Source organism: Phacochoerus africanus, chromosome 2, assembly GCF_016906955.1.
Source record: "Phacochoerus africanus isolate WHEZ1 chromosome 2, ROS_Pafr_v1, whole genome shotgun sequence".
Taxonomy (NCBI): domain Eukaryota; kingdom Metazoa; phylum Chordata; class Mammalia; order Artiodactyla; family Suidae; genus Phacochoerus; species Phacochoerus africanus.
Genome location: NC_062545.1, coordinates 186,724,603 through 186,745,337, shown reverse-complemented (window position 1 = coordinate 186,745,337; position 20,735 = coordinate 186,724,603). Strand labels below are relative to the sequence as shown.

Genomic DNA, 20,735 nt, shown 5'->3' with positions numbered 1-20,735 from the left:
AAAGGCATGTAGACTCCTGTTCTGGCTCAGTAGTTAACAAACCCAACTAGCATCCATGGGGGCACAGGTTTGATCCCTGGCATCTCTCAGTGGGTTAAGGATCTGACGCCGTGGCTGTGGTGTAGGCCATCGGCTACAGCTTCAATTGGGCCCCTAGCCTGGGAACTTCCATATGCCATGGGTGCAGGCCTAAAAAAAAAGGTAAAAGACAAAAAAAAAAAAAAAGAAATAAGGAATGTGTTGGGTTGACAGCCATCAGTATACCCTACAGCCAGAGTGTCACAAGATTATGAGGTATTAAGAAAATCTTTAAAGATAAAAATAAAAACGCTGAATAGAATAAGAGCCTTTCCAAAAATGAAAAAAAAAAATGGAATTTCTGTTTATTGAGGACCTACTATATGACAGCACCTTTGCAAACAGTATTTATTCAATGGTCACAGTAACCCATTTTATAGAAGATGTATTACACCACCCATTTTATAGACAAAGGAATCAAAGCTCAGAGAATTTAAGTAATTTTGAATAAACCAAATTCCCTCTTTTCCTCATAGCTTATTATATTCTTTATTTCATCATTGGAATAGAACAGTCAAGACCAGAATGTTAGATTAAGGAATTAACATACCTTTTGAAGTGAGCTGTGATGTGCTGCTCACATCCCACTAAGGATTGAAGGACAAATTTCTTCAGTTGCTGAAAGTGCTGCTAGTAGGCAGCCCTCAGGAATCATCCCATGTGAGAACTGCCTCAGGAGAAGAGAGCCACTTCATCCAGGATCTTACTGCTTCCTAGGTAGCCTGAACTCACTGACTGATAATATGATGATATGAAGACCTGTCCCTCTCTTGACATCTCTAAAGGGTCATTTCCAGCTTCAGAACCCCTGTAGGGTAGGCTGAGGCATGGATGCTCAACCGCTCTTTCTGCCCAGTTATGTACCTTCTTGTCTCCCTCAAAAATCTCTTGCATTCTAATCTCTTTGCTTCTTGGGAAACCCAACATGTAACAACAAAGGATTTGAGAAGATGGTATTATAGAAACAATAATAGATCAAACATTTTTGTCATTTATAAAACGAAGCCGTGTGAGCAAATCCTAGTTTTGAAGTTACATTAATCTTTGGCCTTGCTGGTAGCAGGGAAGGGCAGAAAGGCATGGGTGAGAACGCTAACAATGCAAACTATTAAATTTTTCAAGCTGATTTTATTTCTATTTAAAAACCTAATCCCCCACCACCACCAATAAATCTGGAGATTTCATAAAAACCAAGAAAACCCATGGGAAGATTGTCTCATACTAGTATTAACTATTGACTTGAAAGCAGTGAAGTATATAGTTTAAAGAGATAAAATAGCTTAAAAGGGAGTGTCCTGGGAGTTCCCGTCGTGGCACAGTGGTTAACGAATTTGACTAAGAACCATGAGGTTGCAGGTTCTGTCCCTGGCCTTGCTCTGTGGGTTAAGGATCTGGTGTTGCTGTGAGCTGTGGTGTAGGTTGCAGACGCAGCTCAGATCCCGTGTTGCTGTGGCTCTGGCGTAGGCCGGTGGCTACAGCTCCGATTAGACCCCTAGCCTGGGAACCTCCATATGCCGTGGTAGTGGCCCAAGAAATAGCAAAAAGACAAAAAAAAAAAGTTAAATAAATATACCAGAATCCCAACAGTAATTGTCTGTGAGGGATCTCTAGGTGAACTTTTTCTTTCTGCTTTTCTGATTTCCTGAATATATTATGTTTCCTTAGGTAAGAAAATAGAATGTTTTCCTTGTAGCATCTGCTGGTTTTTATGAAACCCTTGAAGAGAGAGGTTAATTGGGGGATAGTATTTACTCCTATTTCCCTTTAAAAAAATATTTGAGCAACTTTGGGAGAGTCCAGTATTAATTGCTACATATTTCTTTTTCAGTTGAATCCATTGTGCATTATCAAGAATAAACTGCCCCAATTAAATGACAAATAAAGACAGGTAACTCTTATTTATTAAATGAGTAATTTACAAGGACAATGATGAATAAAGGTAAAATTTTTCACTCATAGTGAACATGAAACTTTTGAATGTGTAAGGTTTATGTTCAATTTCATTTCTTTAAAAAGTATCTGCCCATTTAAGATTATATCATAGTGTGCGAAGCACTGGTGAGAGTTATGTCACCAGAAATTCCCAGTTTGCTGATTTCCCTGAGATTTCTCATCCGATGATTGTACTGCAACAAGTGAGCATCATTGACCGCAACCTTGAAGTGGTCAGGTTCAACCAGGACTTGTATCTGAAACGGCATATACACAAAACTGTTAGGAACACCCATTCAGTTCAAAATCCATCTGGCCTGACTGTGGGATGTCTAACATTTTTATCTTTATGGTCATTTGTAGAACTGATTAAACTCAGAAAAAGTAACCTGACAGCAAAATAACCTCTAAATTATACAAAGATGGAAACAAAACAAAATGATATTGTTAGTAGGATACATAGTTGAAGTCACAGAGGAAGAGACTAATAATTTACATAAAAAAGTTTTTGCATGGCCTCAAACACCTAAAAGTAAAAATAATAAATGCTAAAATAGGAATTCTCTGCTTAGAGTGAAAATGTTATGAAGATTGATAATACCAGCTTTGGCAAATGTAAGGGAAACACTAATAATAATCCAATAATAGTCAGTGGATGTGTTAATCCTTACATCCTTTTGGAAGCAGCACCTTGGCAATACCTTTATCTAAAATTTAAATTTTTTTTCTTTGAAAAAAAGTATTCTAGGAAGCAAAGATTTATAAGGATAGTCATCACAGTATTTTAGTAAAATAAATACAAATTTCCAGATTTTATTTGTTTGGAATATTTCTATACTCTAGTCAGTAGAGTACAGGGTGAACTCTCTCATATCTAAACAATGCTGGCAATGTTCTAATAAGGAAAGATGTCCACCAGATGTAGAGTATGGTCCTTGTTGGTCCCTTTAGTCCCTGCCCTGAGAAGCTTATAGTCTAGCTGTTTTATTGCTTACTCTACAGTCAATCCTGATAGATATGTGGGCCTAATATTTGTTGAGGCAGTGCTTACAAATAAATGCGTTGTCATAGAAAAGACTGGAAAGATATTCAAGTTGCAACCTTTGTGAGTATGGGGGAAAGGGTAAAGGATGGATGAAGTTTCAATGAAAATCTAGAAATTTTCTTTTCATAAAACAATCATGTGTTAATTTTAGAATTTAAGAAAAAATGTTTTTTAAACGGCTGCACCTGTGGCATATGGAAGTTCCCAGGCTAGGGGTCAAATTGGAGCTGCAGCTGCTGGCCACAGCCACAGCAACGCAGGATCCAAGCCACATCTGCCATCTACACCACAGCTCATGGCAACCAGATTCTTAACCTACTGAACAAAGCCAGGGATCGAACCTGCATCCTCATGGATACTAGTCGGATTCATTACCACTGAGCCATGAAGGGAACTCCAAAGAGTTTTGGTTGCCATGTTAACTATGTTGTTTTAAGGAATTAAGTCTCAGTCCAACTGTACCGTAAAGACTTTCTGCCCTCTTTATTAAAGATGGTGTTTTCCTCATGTCAGAAAAGCTTAAACTCAGAGGGGTAGTAACAGGGACGACAGTGAAGTGCCTGAATGGAGTTAGGGGTGTGCTACTGTTCCTGAGACTGGTCTCCTGGAATGAGGAGCAGATGTTAGGTGTCCCAGGACAGCTGATGAAAATTCACTTCAAGTGCATTGTGGTTTAAGAGTGACTCCCTATGAGAAATAGACATTATCAATACATTAAAAATAACTTACTTTGAATGGTTTACCACATTCAAATGGAAAAACCATCTGTCTCTCTTCCCTTCCCCAGTTATTATCCAGCTTGGAATTGCAAACAATGACTCTCCTGTTGTCCTCGTTGAAGCGTGGGTTAAAGTGGAAAGCAACATCATTCCCCTTCTTGAAATCTAAAGCAAGTCTGTTTTAAACCAAAGGCCAGAGTTAGTAAAATAATTCAAGTTGTATCTTTGTATCAAAGTGAAGAACATACAATTTTTTTTTTTTTTTTGGTCTTTTTAGGGCTGCATCTACAGCATATAGAAGGTTCCAGGCTAGGGGTTGAATCGGAGCTGCAGCTGCCAGCCTATGCCACAGCCACAGCAATGCCAGATCCTTAACCCATAGAGCAAGGCCAGGGATCGAACCTGCATCCTCCTGGATTCTAGTCAGGTTTATAACCATTTAGCCACAACAGGAACTCCATGAACATACAATTTTCTAAAGAGCAAATCTTTCATAAAATACAGGGACAATTTCTAAACAGAAAATGAGTGGTTCAAACTGGAAAGTATGCTGGACCAAATACAGTGGTCCCCCCTTATGCATGGGGAATATGTTCCAAGACCCTCAGTGGATGCCTGAAACCACGAATAGGACCAAACCAAATTGTCTGCCTATCTATCTACCTACCTATCCATCCACACTTTTTTTCCTATACATACACACCAATGATAAAGTTTAATTTATACATTAGGCACATTAAGAGGTTGACAACTAATAATAAAATAGACCGAGTAGAGCAATATGCTGTAATAAAAGTCATGTGAATGGAGTTCTCTCTCTTGAAATATCTTACTGTACACATTTAATGCTTTTTCCATCTTAACCAAGCACTTAATGCACTGGAGCCGTACCTTTGCAATTTGAGGTATGACAGCAAAGAACAACAACTAGCATGAGTTTTGTTTTCCTGTCTCACAACTTCAAGGGCAGATCTGTCCTTACTGTAGATCTTGGCAACCTCAGCATACAATTTTTTTTCCTATGTTGAGACCTTTCCCCCTTTAACTTAAAGGAAGCACTTTAGGGCTTCTTCTTGGCGTATGTGAATTGCCAGTAACACGACTCTTGCTCTTTGGGGCCATTGTTAAGTCAAATAAGGATTACCTGGACACAAGCACCATGATACCAGGGCAGTGATCTGGTAACCAAGAGGACCACTAAGTGACTAACATGCGGGATATGCTGTCAAAGGGGTAATTCCTGTCCTGGGCAGGATGGGGCTGGACAGTTGATGTCATCATGCCACTGAGAATGCTGGCAACTTCAAACTCATGGCCTGTTTATTTCTAGAATTTTCTACTTAATTTTTTCAGGCTGCGACTGACCTCGGGTAACTGAAACTGCCAAAAGCCAAACCTCAGATAAGGAGTGGACGACTCTATTCTCTGCACTAACACTGCATCTCAAAGTAAATGACAATATGTGCCAAGCTTTTTGGCCTCATCTTCAGGCATACCCTCCTACTCAGCTGTAACTGTCTTTTTACTACCTCTACACATGAAAATGGTCAAGGCTTTGTAGAGGTTTGGGGCCGCATTGAAGGCACTTTATACCTAGCATTGCCGTAATAGCAGCCACCTCTCCTGCCCTGCCAGGTTATTCTTAATCCCAGTTAAAAGTAAGGCAGTCACTTAAAAAAGTGCTATCTTTTTAAAAATACCTGGCTTCTTCATAGTTAACCAAAAACCCAGTCCTGAAACAGGAAGAATGAGATGATGTAGTTAATGTTCAGTATCATGTTGCTAAGTTGTAATGTCATAATAATGCGTTAAACATTCCAGGATGCCAAGTGGGATGAATGGAAGTGCTGGCTAAACGTTTCACTCCATTCTTTCTGCTTGGCTGTTAGCGCAAACACAAGTTCTCTGGTTGTTAAAGTACTAAACCTACCCCTTGTTTCTCAAAGTGTGCTCCACAGAGTGCTAACATCAGAAGCCACTGCTGGTGCTCTTGTCTGAAAGCAAGGCTTGCACTCTAGACCTATGCACAATGGTTCTTTGGGTATTACCATTTGCCCAGTAACAGACACATACAACCACCAATGATTAAACTCACAGGGAAAGGACCCATATAGTCAAATTAGCAATAGAATTTGTATTTGACAAAATACCCAAAGCCTCTATCTTCTCAGCAGTGAAAAGGAAGATAACTGTCATCTCTACCACGTTAAGGATCCTTTTCCTTCACCTAATTCCTCAGATTTTGCAGAACAAAGCAATAGATTTTTTTTTTCAGTTTACTGCCACCTTAATAATTTCAACCAACATTGGCTTTGATCTGCCACAGTCTCAGTCAACATCTCAATTATGATCGGAACTAACTTTTCTGATCACAACAAGGCAAAGATGCTAATGTGGTTCTGCGCCACAGCTGCAGCAGGAGGAGAGCAGATATTACCAAACTGCGAGTGCTGTCGGCACAGGTTAAGAGTGTTGGCTCCTATGTCATTTTGGGAGGCAAGATGGATAAGCACAGAGTTGGAAGTTATATATGTTTTGTAACAAGCTTTATTGTGCCAAAATGCTGTGTTTAGAAGCTGTATGGGCTGTGCAGAAAGAAGAGCCGGCTTAGGAAGATGACTACCATGTAGAACCAGAGGAGGCTGGCTGGAGGTAGAGTGAATGGCTAGAAGAATGTTAAAATGATCAAATCAGAATCTGAGTCCACCTCCTGATAACAGATGAGGTGGCTCCCATTGAGTCACTAAGATCAACAGGACAGGCACTCGTAGAGGCTGTTTAGGGACTCTTGAACAAACCTGTGTGCGTGGCTCAAATTTGTACCTTTTGTGTACTGTCTATAAGACCCAGAATCAGATTAATTAGTGGTTGTAGGAGCTTTACTGGTTTCGTTAACTTCAGGGACAGACATACTGGATACCTTTGGGATAGTCTTAGCCTGCTTATATATATGTAAATATAACCAGTGGTGATAACCAGAGCCAAGGTCCCAGGGCTGCCATTAAGTCAGCATGGATTTTCCTAAATGAGCTCAAAAGTCTTATCCCATCCTAGCTCACCTCAAGCAAACCAGTATCAATGGTGGTTTCATTTGTTCTGACAAAAGTTTTTTTTTTTTTGTCTTTTGTCTTCTCAGAGCCACACCCGAGGCATATGGAGGTTCCCAGGCTAGGCTTTGAATTGGAGCTGCAGCCACCGGCCTACACCACAGCCACAGCAACACGGGATCTGAGCTGTGTCTGCGACCTACACCACAGCTCACGACAACACCAGATTCTTAACCCACTGATCGAGGCCAGAGATCAAACCCGAAACCCCATGGTTCCTAGTCAGATTCATCTCTGCTGCGCCACAATGGGAACTCCAGTTCTCGAAAGTCTTAAACTTATAGAGTCTTTTTAAACTTTTTAGTGTCTACTCAGGAAGACTGGGGTTCCCCATCTTGTCACATCATCTGCAGACAAGGCTGACAATAGGGGAAACTGACTCTGTTTCACCCAGAATGAAGATGGAAATGGCAGCTGGGCTCACAAATATGAGTGCACTGTGACCTGCATAACTGCAGGGACATTTGTAAGAAATATGAGGATAGAATGGTATAATATTTTTTATTTTTATTTTTAAAAGATTTTATTATAGATAATTCACAATTTTGTCAATTTCTGCTGCACAGCAAAGTGACCCAGCCAGACATCCATATACATTCTTTTTCTCACATTATCCTCCATGTTCCATCACAAGTGACTAGATATAGTTCCCTGTGCTACACAGTAGGATCTCACTGCAGAGTGGTATAATATCTAAGCTCTCAGATCAACTAGGCATCTTTTTGTCTTTGACTCTAAGTTTTGACGGCCTTTGTTTTTTAGACAATATATGGCTCAGAGGTAGAGGGATAGCCAAACATTACATTACAAAGGCTCTTTCCTTTAATTCTAAAGCTTTCATTGCTAGGAAGAACCAATAGAATGGGTTTTTCTGCTCTTCCTCTTTGTCCTCACAAAGGAAACTTTTTTAAGTCTGTTTCTGGGAGAAAAACAAGATTTAGTGAGGAAAACTTTGTCTTCTTGGTGGGAACGTGTATTGATTTATGGGAAAATTCCATACTGTGGTATAGCCAAGATTCTAAATGTGTAATTTTAAAAATTCTATTAAAATTCAAAACAGATCACCCTTTATTCCCAAAGTAATCAACAAATGTGTTAGACTTGCTAGTTTTGCTCTTTACCTGTTTGCATTGGGCTTTACTGTGCCCAGAATTGTTATCAGCATGCGAGGCATGACTCCTCCAGGCAAAGGCAGGTCATATGGCACATTCTGCAAATAAAACATATAGGTGTATATATATATATGTATATATATATATATATGTATATATGTATATATACACACACACACACATATAAAGGAGTCATATTTTCTTGAGGAAAGAAAGAAAAAGATGTTGCTAAAGTTCAACCACTATTAATATGTGTGAATAACATATAACCCTGCTGAAAGCCGTCTTTTCAGACTCTTAGGCCAGCTTGCCCAGGGCCTGAAGAGAAGATTCCCTACGCAACTACAACTAATAATTGAGAATAAGGTCATCCGTTAATTGCTACCAAAGGCAGACCATGTCCCCTTTGGGAGCACTGGATCTCTCATGATGAGGGCCATTCCAATGTAAAACTCATGCATTAGCTTACTTTATGAGAAGGCTTAAGTTAGGCCTTGCAATCAACATTTTTGTGCCACTCTTAAGATCCTTTTCATCCAACATGATTCACTGTGGTTATTCTGCCTCCTGAAGGCAGACACTGTGGCATCTTCTGGGCTTCTGAGGTCTCCTATGGTCCACTCACACAGGCCCAGTGGAGTGCTTTGAATGTGGCAGGTACTCAACATTTGTGGAATGGTCACTTCCCAGTTAATGCATGCTCCAGTTCATTCTGCAAATATCTATTGACCATCTATGTTCAAGGTGCTGTAAGTATTCCCAATGCTCTGCCTTTGGCCTCTTCTCTTTTTCCTAAATAATTACTTCCCCCCAAGCAACCGTCATCTAATTCTCTTTTCTCTCTAGACTTGATCTGTACGAGACCTGTGCTTCCTCCTTGTCTGGCTTTGCTACTGGTGCTGCAAATCCAACCAGTATGAACTGGAATTTTCTCCCCTGCTCCTCCCCAATCTGGTCCCCTTCCTGAGTTCCTGGTTTGGGCTGACCTTTGGCTGGTGCTCTCCTTGCCCAACCTTAAAAAGCCAGAATCGTCTCTGACTCCTAAAACTTAACCATGAGATCCTGGGGTTCTTCTGCTGCAATCTCTCCCCATCCACCTCTTCCTAAGACTTAACCACTAGATCCTGGGGTTTTTTCTCTGCAATCTCTCCCCATCCACCTCTTCCTTTCCACAGCCTCCCTTGTCCCCCTGCCTCAGGTGACTACATGTCTGTGGTCCAAGCTCTGCTCAAAGCCTCCCATGCCCCCAGCGCTCTCTCTTCTCTCCTCTAAGCTGACCTACAAGCAGATCAAATGCTTCCTGTGCCATCATAGTGGGACACATCCTGAAAGGGGCTGATCCCACTCTACTATTGAACTATTTCCTCATATTAGTACATTTCTCCCAACTAGACTATCTAGAAGGGAAGGATCTGTGTCTGAGATGTGTCTGGGATCCCACAGAGTTATATTTTTATGCTTACAATTGATTTATTAAAATGGTTTTTACTATAAAATGAAAATTCAACCCTTAGATCACAAAATTCTCTTTAGAAGGTTTTTAAAAATGAGATTACCATGGGTCCTTCAAAGGGTCCCTCTAAGGCCATGGAAATGTGGTTTAACTCTTTATTGTACCATTTCTTCATTTTGTAAAGTGGTTTTAACAATAGTATTTTATGGGGAGCTTATGGGATTGAATGAGATCATCCATGAAGAGGTACACAGCTGGCACGTTAGGTACCCAGTGTTTATTAACAATAGTAACAACCCACACCTCCCCCATCTCTATGACCTTAACTTGATTTATATTAAAGCTGCTTTACAGATGCCTTCAAAAAATACATTAGCTCCTCTTTGTACTAACAGTCCACATGCTTAAACTCAACAGGAACAACAGTCTTTTCTACTGGACCAACATACACTGTGGCTGGTGGTTGCACAGCGGTTCTAGGCAGTGAGTTGAAAGCTTCAAGTCTCCCTGAAGCCCTTTGCAGGTCAGGGCCCAGGGAGCACTGCAAAGTGATGGCACCACCACCTCAGACAATTGCTACATTCTTCATTAGCTATGTCCCTATCACTATATCCAGGTGTGTGAAATGACCAATTCCTCTTACCAGTGGTCCAGAAGGGGTACCATAGGGGCCAGTGGCAGGGTAGGCTCCAGGAGCACTTGGCTGTGCAGGAGGCGGGTAGGCGCCAGGCCCACCTGGTTGCCCAGGGTAGGCTCCTGGTGCGGCTGGGCCAGGATAACCAGGTGTTGTTGGGCCAGGGTAGGCCCCTGGAGGTGCCTGTCCAGGGTAGGCGCCAGGAGGCCCCTGCCCAGGGTAGGTGCCAGGATAGGAAGCCCCTGGATAGCCTCCTGGCCCAGCAGGCTGGTTTCCCCATGGACCAGGCCATCCTTGAGGATTTGGTTTTCCAGATCCGGATAAAGCATCATTAAGCTGGAAAGAAAGACATAAACCATTACAGGATGAAAAACACAAAAACAGAATTTTCAGGTAAATAGGAATATGTAATCTAAGAATTAGAAGGATAGGGTGAAGCTATGAACTTCCTATGAATAAAATTTCCCCACCTATTCACTGAGTTCCTAAGACTAAAATTAGACTTTGGGATTATACCTGCTTATCACTTTATTCTTGCCTCCCATCATCTCAGATCATTAGGGTTGCCTTTTCCTAAGTTGCTGAAGTTGGGAGCTAGCCATCCTCTATGTAAAAGCACATATGTTCTCACTGACATGAGGAAAATAATCACAAAATCAGGATGCTTTTGGGCTGCAAGAGCTCCACCCAGCTGGCCCTGCTTGCCTTGACCTTCCCTTTGCTGGGTGTCTGCTGTACGACTCCAGCTAATGAGTGGACCAGGTAACTGACCACCTAGTGGCATCCAGGCTAGAACTGGAGAAGCTGCCTTGTGCACAGGGAGGGGCCTGGGAAATAGAGTCATAAGATTTGGTTTGAAATCCAGTGCCATCCATCAAGACCTCCGAAGGCTTGGAGCCATCATGTTACCTGGATAGAACTTGTGTCTTTGTTTGTAAAATGGGAGTGATGATCTCTTTCACGAAATTACAGGGATGAACAAGTGAGGCAGCATCTGGGAGGACTCCGTATAGACTGCAAGGTGCTGGGCCAGTGTTTGTTGGTGTCCTTTCTCTGCAGGAAGAGACACTGCCTTCTCCCTTCCTGTCTCCTATGGTATTTAGCAGAGTAATGTGGTATTTACGTGATACTCAGTAAAGATTGCTGTGTTGATTGATTATCATCCATTAGGATTGTCTGATCTTTTGTGTTTTGGGGTTTTTTTGTTTTCTTTTTTGGCCATGCCCATGGCATGCAGGAGTTCCCGGACCAAGGATTGAAACCACACCACAGCAGTGACAATGCCAGATCCTTAACGCACTGTGCCACCTTGGAACTCTGACAGTCTGAACCTTTGATGCATTAGGAACCCAAGCCCAGACCTGGTATTAGAACAACAAGCCGAGGCTGTAAAGGGAGCCCAGGGGCCTGGGGGAAGGGGAGAGAAAATCAGAGGGCTTGATGAGGAAACGTAAACTGGATTTAGGAAAATAGACTCATGGCTGTAGGTGGGGTGAGTCATTCTGTTAATTTGGGAATACTAATGGGAATTTATTTTGACTGCTTCTTAGTCCAGCATTTGGGAAGGGAGGAGGGGTAGAGGGCACCACAGTATTAAAGAAAAAAATCAGGATCTGAGACAGCCCTTTGCTCAGTGGATTTCTTAGCTCCTGCCAGCAGAATCCACCCGCTTCTGTCCTAGGCAGTTCAGTAAAGGGGTTACTGTTAGTGAGGCCCAGGCCTCTCTGCCTGGCTTTCTTCCTGAATTTGTTGCTGGAAAAACACAACTCCAGCTAACGAGTGGTGGGAGAGTTAGATGGAAACTCTGGTGACTAAAAAGAAAAAGAAAAACAAACAAACAAAACAAAACCCTCAACCTGAATGAATGTCTACATATGAAGGTAGGAAAACAGACATAAAACACTTACCGAAAAACCGTCCGCCATTCTCCTAAAAGGAGAAGAAAAAAAAAAGAAAGACCCACAGGTTATCATTTGATCCTAAAAGATTTTTGGTTTCTGCCTGAATTTAATGTCACAAACAGCTCACTGAGCAGGACTAGTCCATCTACAGGGATTCTAACACAAGCCAGTCTAGTCCCCAAATACACCTGAGTCAGTAGTGGGGAGCCACAAAAATGTCTCATTTCATCGTGGGGCGGGGTCATGCTCTGCCTGGACTGTCACACCCTATTTAACTTAGAACTAAACTCTAATCACAAGAGCCTGTGGCCTGAATCACGGGAGTAACAGCCATGCTCTGCTGCCAGGTGGGAGGGAAGGAGTGAAAGTAAACAGTTTCCTAGGTAATACGTGTTTGTCCTGGTTGTCTTTGGTCCCCCTTCACCTTCCTTCCTGTGCTCTCTTTCCACCACCTCCTAAAAAGTGTTCAGTGCATTAATATCACTCCCCTGGTGAACAAAGGCCAGGGTTCCCATGCCCTCCCCTGGGATTTAGGAGGAAAGCAGTTGGTTGATTCCTATATTCCCCACTTTCCCCCCACAAGACGTAGTTGCTGCTGTTGGTTTAGTCCTTTATTTGCATACATTTATGCCTCCTGTGGGCTCCTAACTGGGTTTGAAGATGGAGGCGGTCAACATGTATGGTCCCTTCACAGGCCAGACGAGGTGAAAGTGATTGACCCTGTGGGCCAGACCGCATGCCATGGGAAGTCACAACTGGAAAGATTACTTCCAACAGGGAAGGGACAGTGTTGTTTGAGCTAAGCCTTGAAGGAAAGGTGAGACTGGAATGTGGAGCAATAAAGAGGAAAAATGGGCACAAGTTGCTTTTTTTCTTTTTTAAAAAAACAGTTGTTATTTCAAATGAAATCTCTCACAGTAAAATGAATGAAATTAAAAAAAAAAAAAAAGGTCAGACGATGTAGAGGAAACCATTTTGGGTAGGATGTTACAAAAGAGGGTCAGCCTTGCCCAACGTTGCCCCAAAGGGTAGCAGCGCTGATCCTGCCCACTGTCCCCACCCTGATGCCAAGGTGCCAAGTCCCCAACCAAACAGGATGTTTTACACCTGCTCCCACTGCTGGTGTTCTAGTGATGAGGGCAGAAGGGCAGCTTTGGACTCCTCAGGCCTGAATGAGTTGTCTTGACTCAAGATCATCTGGGTATGGCCAAAATTACCCAGATCTTAAAACAATCAGAATCTTTTTCCTTAAGTGGCTTACTTGCCATAGTTCTCAGTTATTTAAAGAAATGAACCAATAAATGGTGGCTACTTGATAGGTTCTTAGGTTCCTTGATCAGCTCCCAAGAGGACAGAGACAAACCCCTCCCACCCCCCAAATATGGCTGTTCACCTTGGAGACCTGCCATGGACACCACTCCCGGAATGTGGATGCCCAAGTTGGGCAGCAAGAAACATTGGCAGAAAACAACTGCCCACATAGATTAACCACCTGTAAGGATTAACTGCCCTCTGTCATGGAACTCAACCTCTACCCCTCCCTTGATCTTCCCCTCCTTCTTCTTCATTGTTCCTGCCACAGGTTCCTGCCATGAACTCCGCCACAGATCCTTTATAAGCCTAGAACCTCAATACAGTCAGGGCTGGCACCATCTTGAGCTCAGTCTGTGCCCCTCTGATGCCTTAATAAACCTCTCTTGCTTTATCAACTAGGCCTTGCGTGTTCCTCCCTCAGCAAACCTAACAGTTCTAAAAATGTAAAATACTACATTTTTTGGTTAAAAAAACAAGCAAGCAGAGCTCCTAGAACTTCATGTGTGCTTCATTTAAACACCAAGTATTTTATTCTACTCTGCTGTTCTTTATAAGAGTTAGATATTACCTCCCCCCCCCCCTTTATTTTCTTTTTGCACATCTTCTTTTTAATCTGGGTATTCTCAAACATATTTAGAAACACTCAGGTCATCACCGTGCCCAGCTTCCAATGTGGAAATTTCTGGCAATTTGGGAAGTCATAGTAATACTCTTCCAGGGCTTACAATCACGGTATTTAGTATATAGTATTTGATTTTTCTAAAGCAGAATTTGGGTGTTCTTCTGTGTTTCCTTCTCCAAAAGGCTGCCACTGCTTACAAAATTGTGCTCCTACTATAGGAGGAATTTGAGTTGTTACAGAAAAGGAAAAGACATTTTTAATAGATTATTTTCTACTTATTATTATTATTATTATTAGTCTTTTAAGAGCCGCACCCACAGCATATAGAAGTTCCCAGGCTAGGGGTAAAATCGGAGCCATAGCAGTTGGCCTACACCACAGCAACGTGGGATCCAAGCCACATCTTCGACCTACACCACAGATCAAGGCAATGCTGGATCCCTGACCCTCTGAGCAAGGACAGGGATTGAACCCACATCCTCATGGATACTAGTCGGGTTTATTACTGCTGAGCCACAATGGAAACTCCAGAAAAGACATTTCTTAAGTCAAGAAAATCAAGCTTCTCATTTTGGATGCCAATAAAAAACGATCTTGAACTTTACAGTAGGCAGAAAGCTTAATTCCTTTGATTACACATTCTTTTTCCACTCTTGAGCAACACACCAAAGACTCAGCAATAACTTTATGTTTTCACTTCTTTTAAATATCCCCATTGTGTACAGGCTTATTCTCAAACTCAGTGCCACTGACATTTCACATGTGATACTTTGTAGTGAGGGGCTGTCCCCTGCATTGTCATATGTTTGGCAGCATCCTTGGCTTCAACATACATGATGCCAGGAGCACTGACTCCAGTTGTGATAACACAGAATGTTTTTTGTCTTTTTAGGGCCACACCTGCGGCATATGGAAGTTTCCAGGCCAGGGGTCGAATTGGAGCTACAGCTGCTGGCCTACACCACAGCTCATGGCAATGCTGGATCCTTAACCCACTGATCAAACCCACTGATCAAACCCAGGGATCAAACCCAAGTCCTCATGGATACTAGTCAGGTTTATTACTGCTGAGCCATGACAGGAACTCCCATTCAGAATGTTTTAAGACATTGCCAAATATCTCTGGAAAGGGCTGGAAGAGGGCAAAATTGTGCCTGTTTTGAGAATCACTGGTCTAGGCTAATTAGCATGTATCTCTCCATATAAATGTACACATGAAAGTTAGTTTCAATTGTTCAAGCTAGCTAAATGTGTACCACTGGCTAATGACATGTCTTATTAACAAAACTGCAATTAAACTTAGATGTGTTTAAAGGCTATTCACAATCAGAAACACACAAACAACATTTTCAAAATTGAACATTTATTCTTTTCAAAGTCCCTATTCAAGCATATTCAGTTTCTTTCCCAGAGCAAAACAATTTGAGAAACAAAGCGGATTCCACTTTATTTCCACTGTGTTTCACATAACACCAACGATGACAGTTTGGATTGTGTTGTGACACATTAGACAAGCCCATTAGAATAATGACACCCTGTACTTGTGCGGTGCTTTTCAGTTTACAAAGCACTTTAACACACCTTGTCTATTTTGATGCTGATAATAATCTTATGAGGCTGACAGGGAAAAGTCAATATCCTCACTTGAGAGGTGAGGAAAGTGAGACTCAGAGAGCTAACATGGTGACTCAAGCCATTCTGTCATTAGCAGGCCAAGGACTAGGGTTCGAGCATCCTGACTCCTAATTCAGGCTGATTTCATACTAGCATAAAACCTCACACTTTGAAATTTTAAAGTATAGTCCTTTGAAAGTGCTAATTACTTCATTTAGAAATTAATTCTCTGGCTTATTCATTCAGAACTGCATAACATGCTGAAATTGAAAACAAATGAAAAAAGATCATGTTTTTGTCAGAAAAGTAGCTGAGTGACTCATTCAGTGTGCAATGATATTGAACATAAGGATGCCATTTTGCACAGTCACTTGCCTAATTGTAACCACGTTTAAACTGATCAAGTACTTTTCCAAAAATTAGGTATGCATTGTTTTGATTATGTCAACTCCCAACCATCAGATTTCTGGTGGAAAGGGTTCCAACCAATGTTCTTTTGAAATCAAGGTTAGCAACCTTATATCTCAAGAACAAAAAGAAGAATCAAAAAAACAATTAAAAATTATTTGGATAAATATCTTCCTTACTTGACAGGAAAAAAATTTTTTTCTGATGAGTAGTTTACATGTAAAGAGATGAGAAAATGTAAAAAAGAAAAAAAGAAGTTCCACTCTACAGTACTATAGGTATGTGAACTCTATCCTGGCATTCCCAGAATCAGAATTTCGAAGAACGGGAAAAGAAACATTACATTAAAGACAAACAAATACATAGAGGAAATACTACCTGAGACTTTATGATGGGAAAAACCTACAGGAAGCAGTTCAGCATCACTTTGGAATAAGAGATTTAAACATGAGTAAGAACACAGATCATTTTAATCGGCTACTAATTGTAGCTTCTCCCTTTAATAAAGAGTGGCTATCTACTGTACTATGCTATTCTAGGCCCACCTAAGCAATTAATCCAGTTGCCTGGCCTCCCAGGAGCACTTCTGAAATTTCTGCCCACAAAGGGCCCCAAGATTTACACAAGCTGGTAACGGAAGTAGATCATGACTGTATTTCCTTGGAACCGCAAGCACTGTCCATACTATTCCAAAGAACAGGAGAGGTGGTCTACTTCCTGGCCATACTGAAATACAGAATAGGGCTTGAGGAAAGCCCCCTAATTAAAGCCAAATTCAGGGATGCTGAGTTAGAGCAAAGAAAACTGGTCCTTTACTAGGATTCTTTTTTCATCATAGTTCCTCAGCATCAAGGAAGGTAAAGTTACTCTGCGCCTTTCAGTTAACTGATTTTTTTTCCCTTATGGAAAAGCTGAGTATCAGTCGAGAGAGAACACATGATACTTAGTCAGCAGCAAATTGGAATTACTGCCCTGGCAGGCTTACTATTCAGAATTGAATGAGAAGAACAGGTTTGGGGACCAGGCACAAAATGTTAACTAGCTATCCTCAACAGAAGCCTGTGTCGCAAACTATCACAGGAAAGAGAGGCAATATTTTAGATCAGTTACCACGAGTCTCAGGTACATGAGGTTTACAAGCCAATTGGTATTTAAGGTAACATGAAAGTCTCAAGTTTTACTATAAGAATATAGATTTCTGTTGCAGTTAAGATGTAGAGTCTGGCTGATGAGGGTTCTAGGGCAAAAGGTATCTAAGTAATAGGCGGAACCAATATTGGCTTTTTGATCCCACTAGCAGTAAGAAAAAATTCTTTCTAAAGTACTTCTGCATATTTGTGGCATAGAAAAATTATCATTGATAAAGGATGCCTTAACAGAGTGAGATTTGCCTATTTCACTAAAAAAAAAGGCTAGCTTTCGGGGTCAATCTACAGGCAGGTGCCCCCCCCCCGCCCACCATTTATATAACCTAGTGAGGAATCCTCCTAGTATTTCTAAGCTCAAAACATTCAAGAACCATCATCAAACTTCTCCCCTGAATATGGAGTAAGCGTTGATTCTAAGTGTAACCCCCACACCTTATTAATGTAGGAAGCAGCTCTAGTCTCCTATAGATCAAGGGTGAGTCATAGACATCAAAGGAATGAAAGACTCTAGGGATTCAAAGTCCATGCCTGAAAAGGAGACTGTTGTGGGAAATTAATTTTTATTTATTCGTTTATTTTAATTTGCGGGGGGGCACCCCTGGCCATGTGGAAGTTCCTGAGCCAGGGATCAAACACTTGCCACAGAAGTGACCAGAGCCAGGGCAGTAAAAATGCTGGAACTTTAACCTGCTGAGCCACCAGGGGACTCCAATTGTTATTACTGAACTTTAACCTTTATGGAAACACAATTTCCATAGTATGAAAGACAAATTTATACACTTGAGGTGAATGAGTCAGAATTTTGGAAGTTGGTAAAATCTTCTCTCATGCTCTGTGCCAAATGGTCGATTTTTATTGCTCTCATTTTCTCTAGAACTAAATGAGCCTGTATTCCATTCCTTTTCCAGAATCCTAGAAACAGAATGGGTCACTGAGGTCCAGCCTTCCTCATCATCCAGCAACCTAACTCCCAGGAATCACTTTACACATATTCCACGTCTGGAATAGGAACTGCCAACTTTAGGGAAAGACATGAAACCTAAGTCACAGTGTCAACGCCTGTGTTCCTAGCTCCTACTCCTCAATGTGGATGCATTTTAGAGCTTTTATTTGGACAACTCACAATTTGGAATAAATCCTCACACGTTTTAAAAGCCCTCCCCCAGCCCCCACCCCAGCTAGTCCTCTGCGCACTTGCACCGACATTCTGCCACATCCCACATATCTTTGGCACATATCTGAGAACGTTAATACCTAAGTCTGGGCAGGGACGAATCACTGATTTGCAAAAACTGAGGGTGTGCAGACTTTGCCAAGCTGGGTACATGCCCACTTAGGCCTTGGAGCAGCACCTCTTTCTTTCTTTTTTTTTTTTTTTTTTTTTTTTGCGGGATCAGCATCCAGAGAGAGGCTGCAGCCCCTGACACCGTTGGCCTGGTAGCACAACTCATTCGCATCCCACAGCAAGATCAAGTGGCCGACAGCCAAGGCCGGGGTAGCAGGAGCCGTCCGACAGAGTCCCGGGGTACTACTGCTGGGGGCGGGGGCAGGGGGACCTGTTCTCACGCGCAGCTGGGACGAGCTGCTGAGAGGCTGCGCGTGCGCCCACCAGGCACAGCCAGAGCTGGAGGCTGGAGGGAGCGACGCGGAGGATGAGACTCTCAGCAGCCGCTGAGGTGCCCTGAGCCCCGGCAGCGTCCGCAGACACCTCCACAGACACCCCCGCAGGCCTCGAGGACGTACAGGTGAATCTTTGTAAGGCGTTGCTAACTTTTCCCCAATCTCTGACTCCTCTTTCGAGGACAGACGCGGGCCCAGAACGCTGCCCTCGGCTGCCTGCCCCCGGCTCCCGCCCGGCCCTCCAAAGGGGGCCGCGCACCGAGCAGCGCCCAGGAGCTCTCGCCCTGCCCGGTGCCCGTCCCAGGCCCGGCGCCCCGCGCCACTCACCCGACGCCCAGATACTCTCTCGCTCGTCGCGGGGATAGCTTGCGCGGAGGTGGTAGCGTCCTAGCGGGGTGGTGTCTCCGCGCCTCAAATACACCCGGCCCGGCCCGCCTCTCCCGGGGCGGGGCTGCCACCCCTACCGCCCCGGCCTCGCCCTGCGGGCGAGGCTGGGCGAGTTCCCAGCCCCGCTGGACACCTGGGCGCCGCGGCTCCAGGGCCCAGAGGAGACGCCCTACCCGGAAGAGCGGCGGGTGGGACCCTGACTGGTGACCCCCATCCGGGCAGCGTCTAGTTGGTCTCCTCGGTAGCCTCTGGAGATTGGGGTTCACCGCCCTTTCTCCAGATTCACCTGCTAACTGCTCAGACCCAAATGGAGTCTGAGAAATTTGTAGTGTGTGCTTCTTTGGGGGAGTTTGGCTTGCTTATTTGCTGACTTATATCGTGTTCACTTATTTTCTGCGTGAATCGGAGGCATCCTCATCCTTTCTGCGCTTACTTCACCTAAATCTCCTCTCAGCATCAAGGCCTTGGCACAGTGACTTTGGTCACAGGAAGGGCCCTGTCAAGTTTTCTGAGCTGCTAGGTGAGATGCTCCATGTTGTTGGCCTTGCTTTCATTCCCTTTATGAACTGTGACACAGGTGCATACCTTCTCAGACCGAGAGCTCTGAATTGTTTTGCTGTTTGCTCTCTGTTGCACCCTCAGCATCTACCCAGTGTCTGGTTCTCAGTAAATATTTGAATGAATGGTCGAAATAATGAATCACTTCCTAGAAAGTCTGTTTTCTCAGAGATTGGGAAGAGTCCTGATGAAGAAGGGAAGAGTTAAATACAAACGTACCTTTGGAAAAGGCAGGAATAAAATAACATAAAGCTGTGGCTCTAAGAAAGTTTGTTAAAAGTAGTGATGCTTCCATGAGAGGTGATATTTATTCAGTAGCACTTTGCTGGATAATAGCTGAGTGAAATGGCTAAGATTGTCCAAGATTTTTTTTTTTTTTTCAGTTCAGATAACCACTCACAAAAATTAACTCGACTCACAGACATAGAAAACAAACTTATGGGGAATTCTGGTTGTGGCTCAGCGGATTAAGAGGGTGAGGATGAGGGCTGGATCCCTGGTCTAGCTCAGTGGGTTAAGGATTTGACATTGCCACAGCTGTAGCTTAGGTTGCCGATGCAGCTGGTCTCCAGGGTTGTTGTAGCTGTGTTGTAGGCATAAGCTGGCAGCTTCAGCTTTGCAGCTCCAATTAGACTCCTAGTCTGGGAACTTCCATATACCACAGGTGCAGCTTTTAAAAAAAAGGAAGAAAGAAAACAAACTTATGGTTACCAATGGGGAAAAGGATGTGGAGTGATAAATTAGGAATTTGAGATTAACAGGTACACATATAGGTAATCAATAAGGACATAGTTGTAGCACAAAGAACTATATTCAATAGCTTATAATAATCTATAATGGAAAGAAATCTGAAAAAGAACATAAAAATATATATGAATGAGTGAATTGCTTTGATGTACACCTTAAACATTGTAAATCAATTATACTTCAATTTTTAAAAATTATGGGATGTTGCTTGGTGGTCTAGTGACTAGGAGACCCACAGTTTCACTACTGCTGCCCTGGTCTGGGAACTGAAATCCCACATCAAGCTGTTGCATGCCACCAACCAAAAAAAAAAAAAAAAAAAAAAAAAAACTCAAA

General features: G+C 42.7%; 1 protein-coding gene across 1 annotated transcript; it reads right to left on the bottom strand.

Moving 5' to 3' along the window:
* Positions 1-1,961: 1,961 nt before the first annotated feature.
* Positions 1,962-19,159, bottom strand: LGALS3 (galectin 3). The gene is made up of 6 exons (XM_047767396.1): positions 19,035-19,159; positions 11,988-12,009; positions 10,090-10,416; positions 8,003-8,091; positions 3,785-3,950; positions 1,962-2,267 (listed from the first exon to the last, which is right to left on the bottom strand). The coding sequence occupies exons 2-6, from the start codon at positions 12,003-12,005 to the stop codon at positions 2,112-2,114; spliced, it is 756 nt and encodes a 251-aa protein (XP_047623352.1). The 5' UTR covers positions 12,006-12,009; positions 19,035-19,159; the 3' UTR covers positions 1,962-2,111.
* Positions 19,160-20,735: the final 1,576 nt, after the last annotated feature.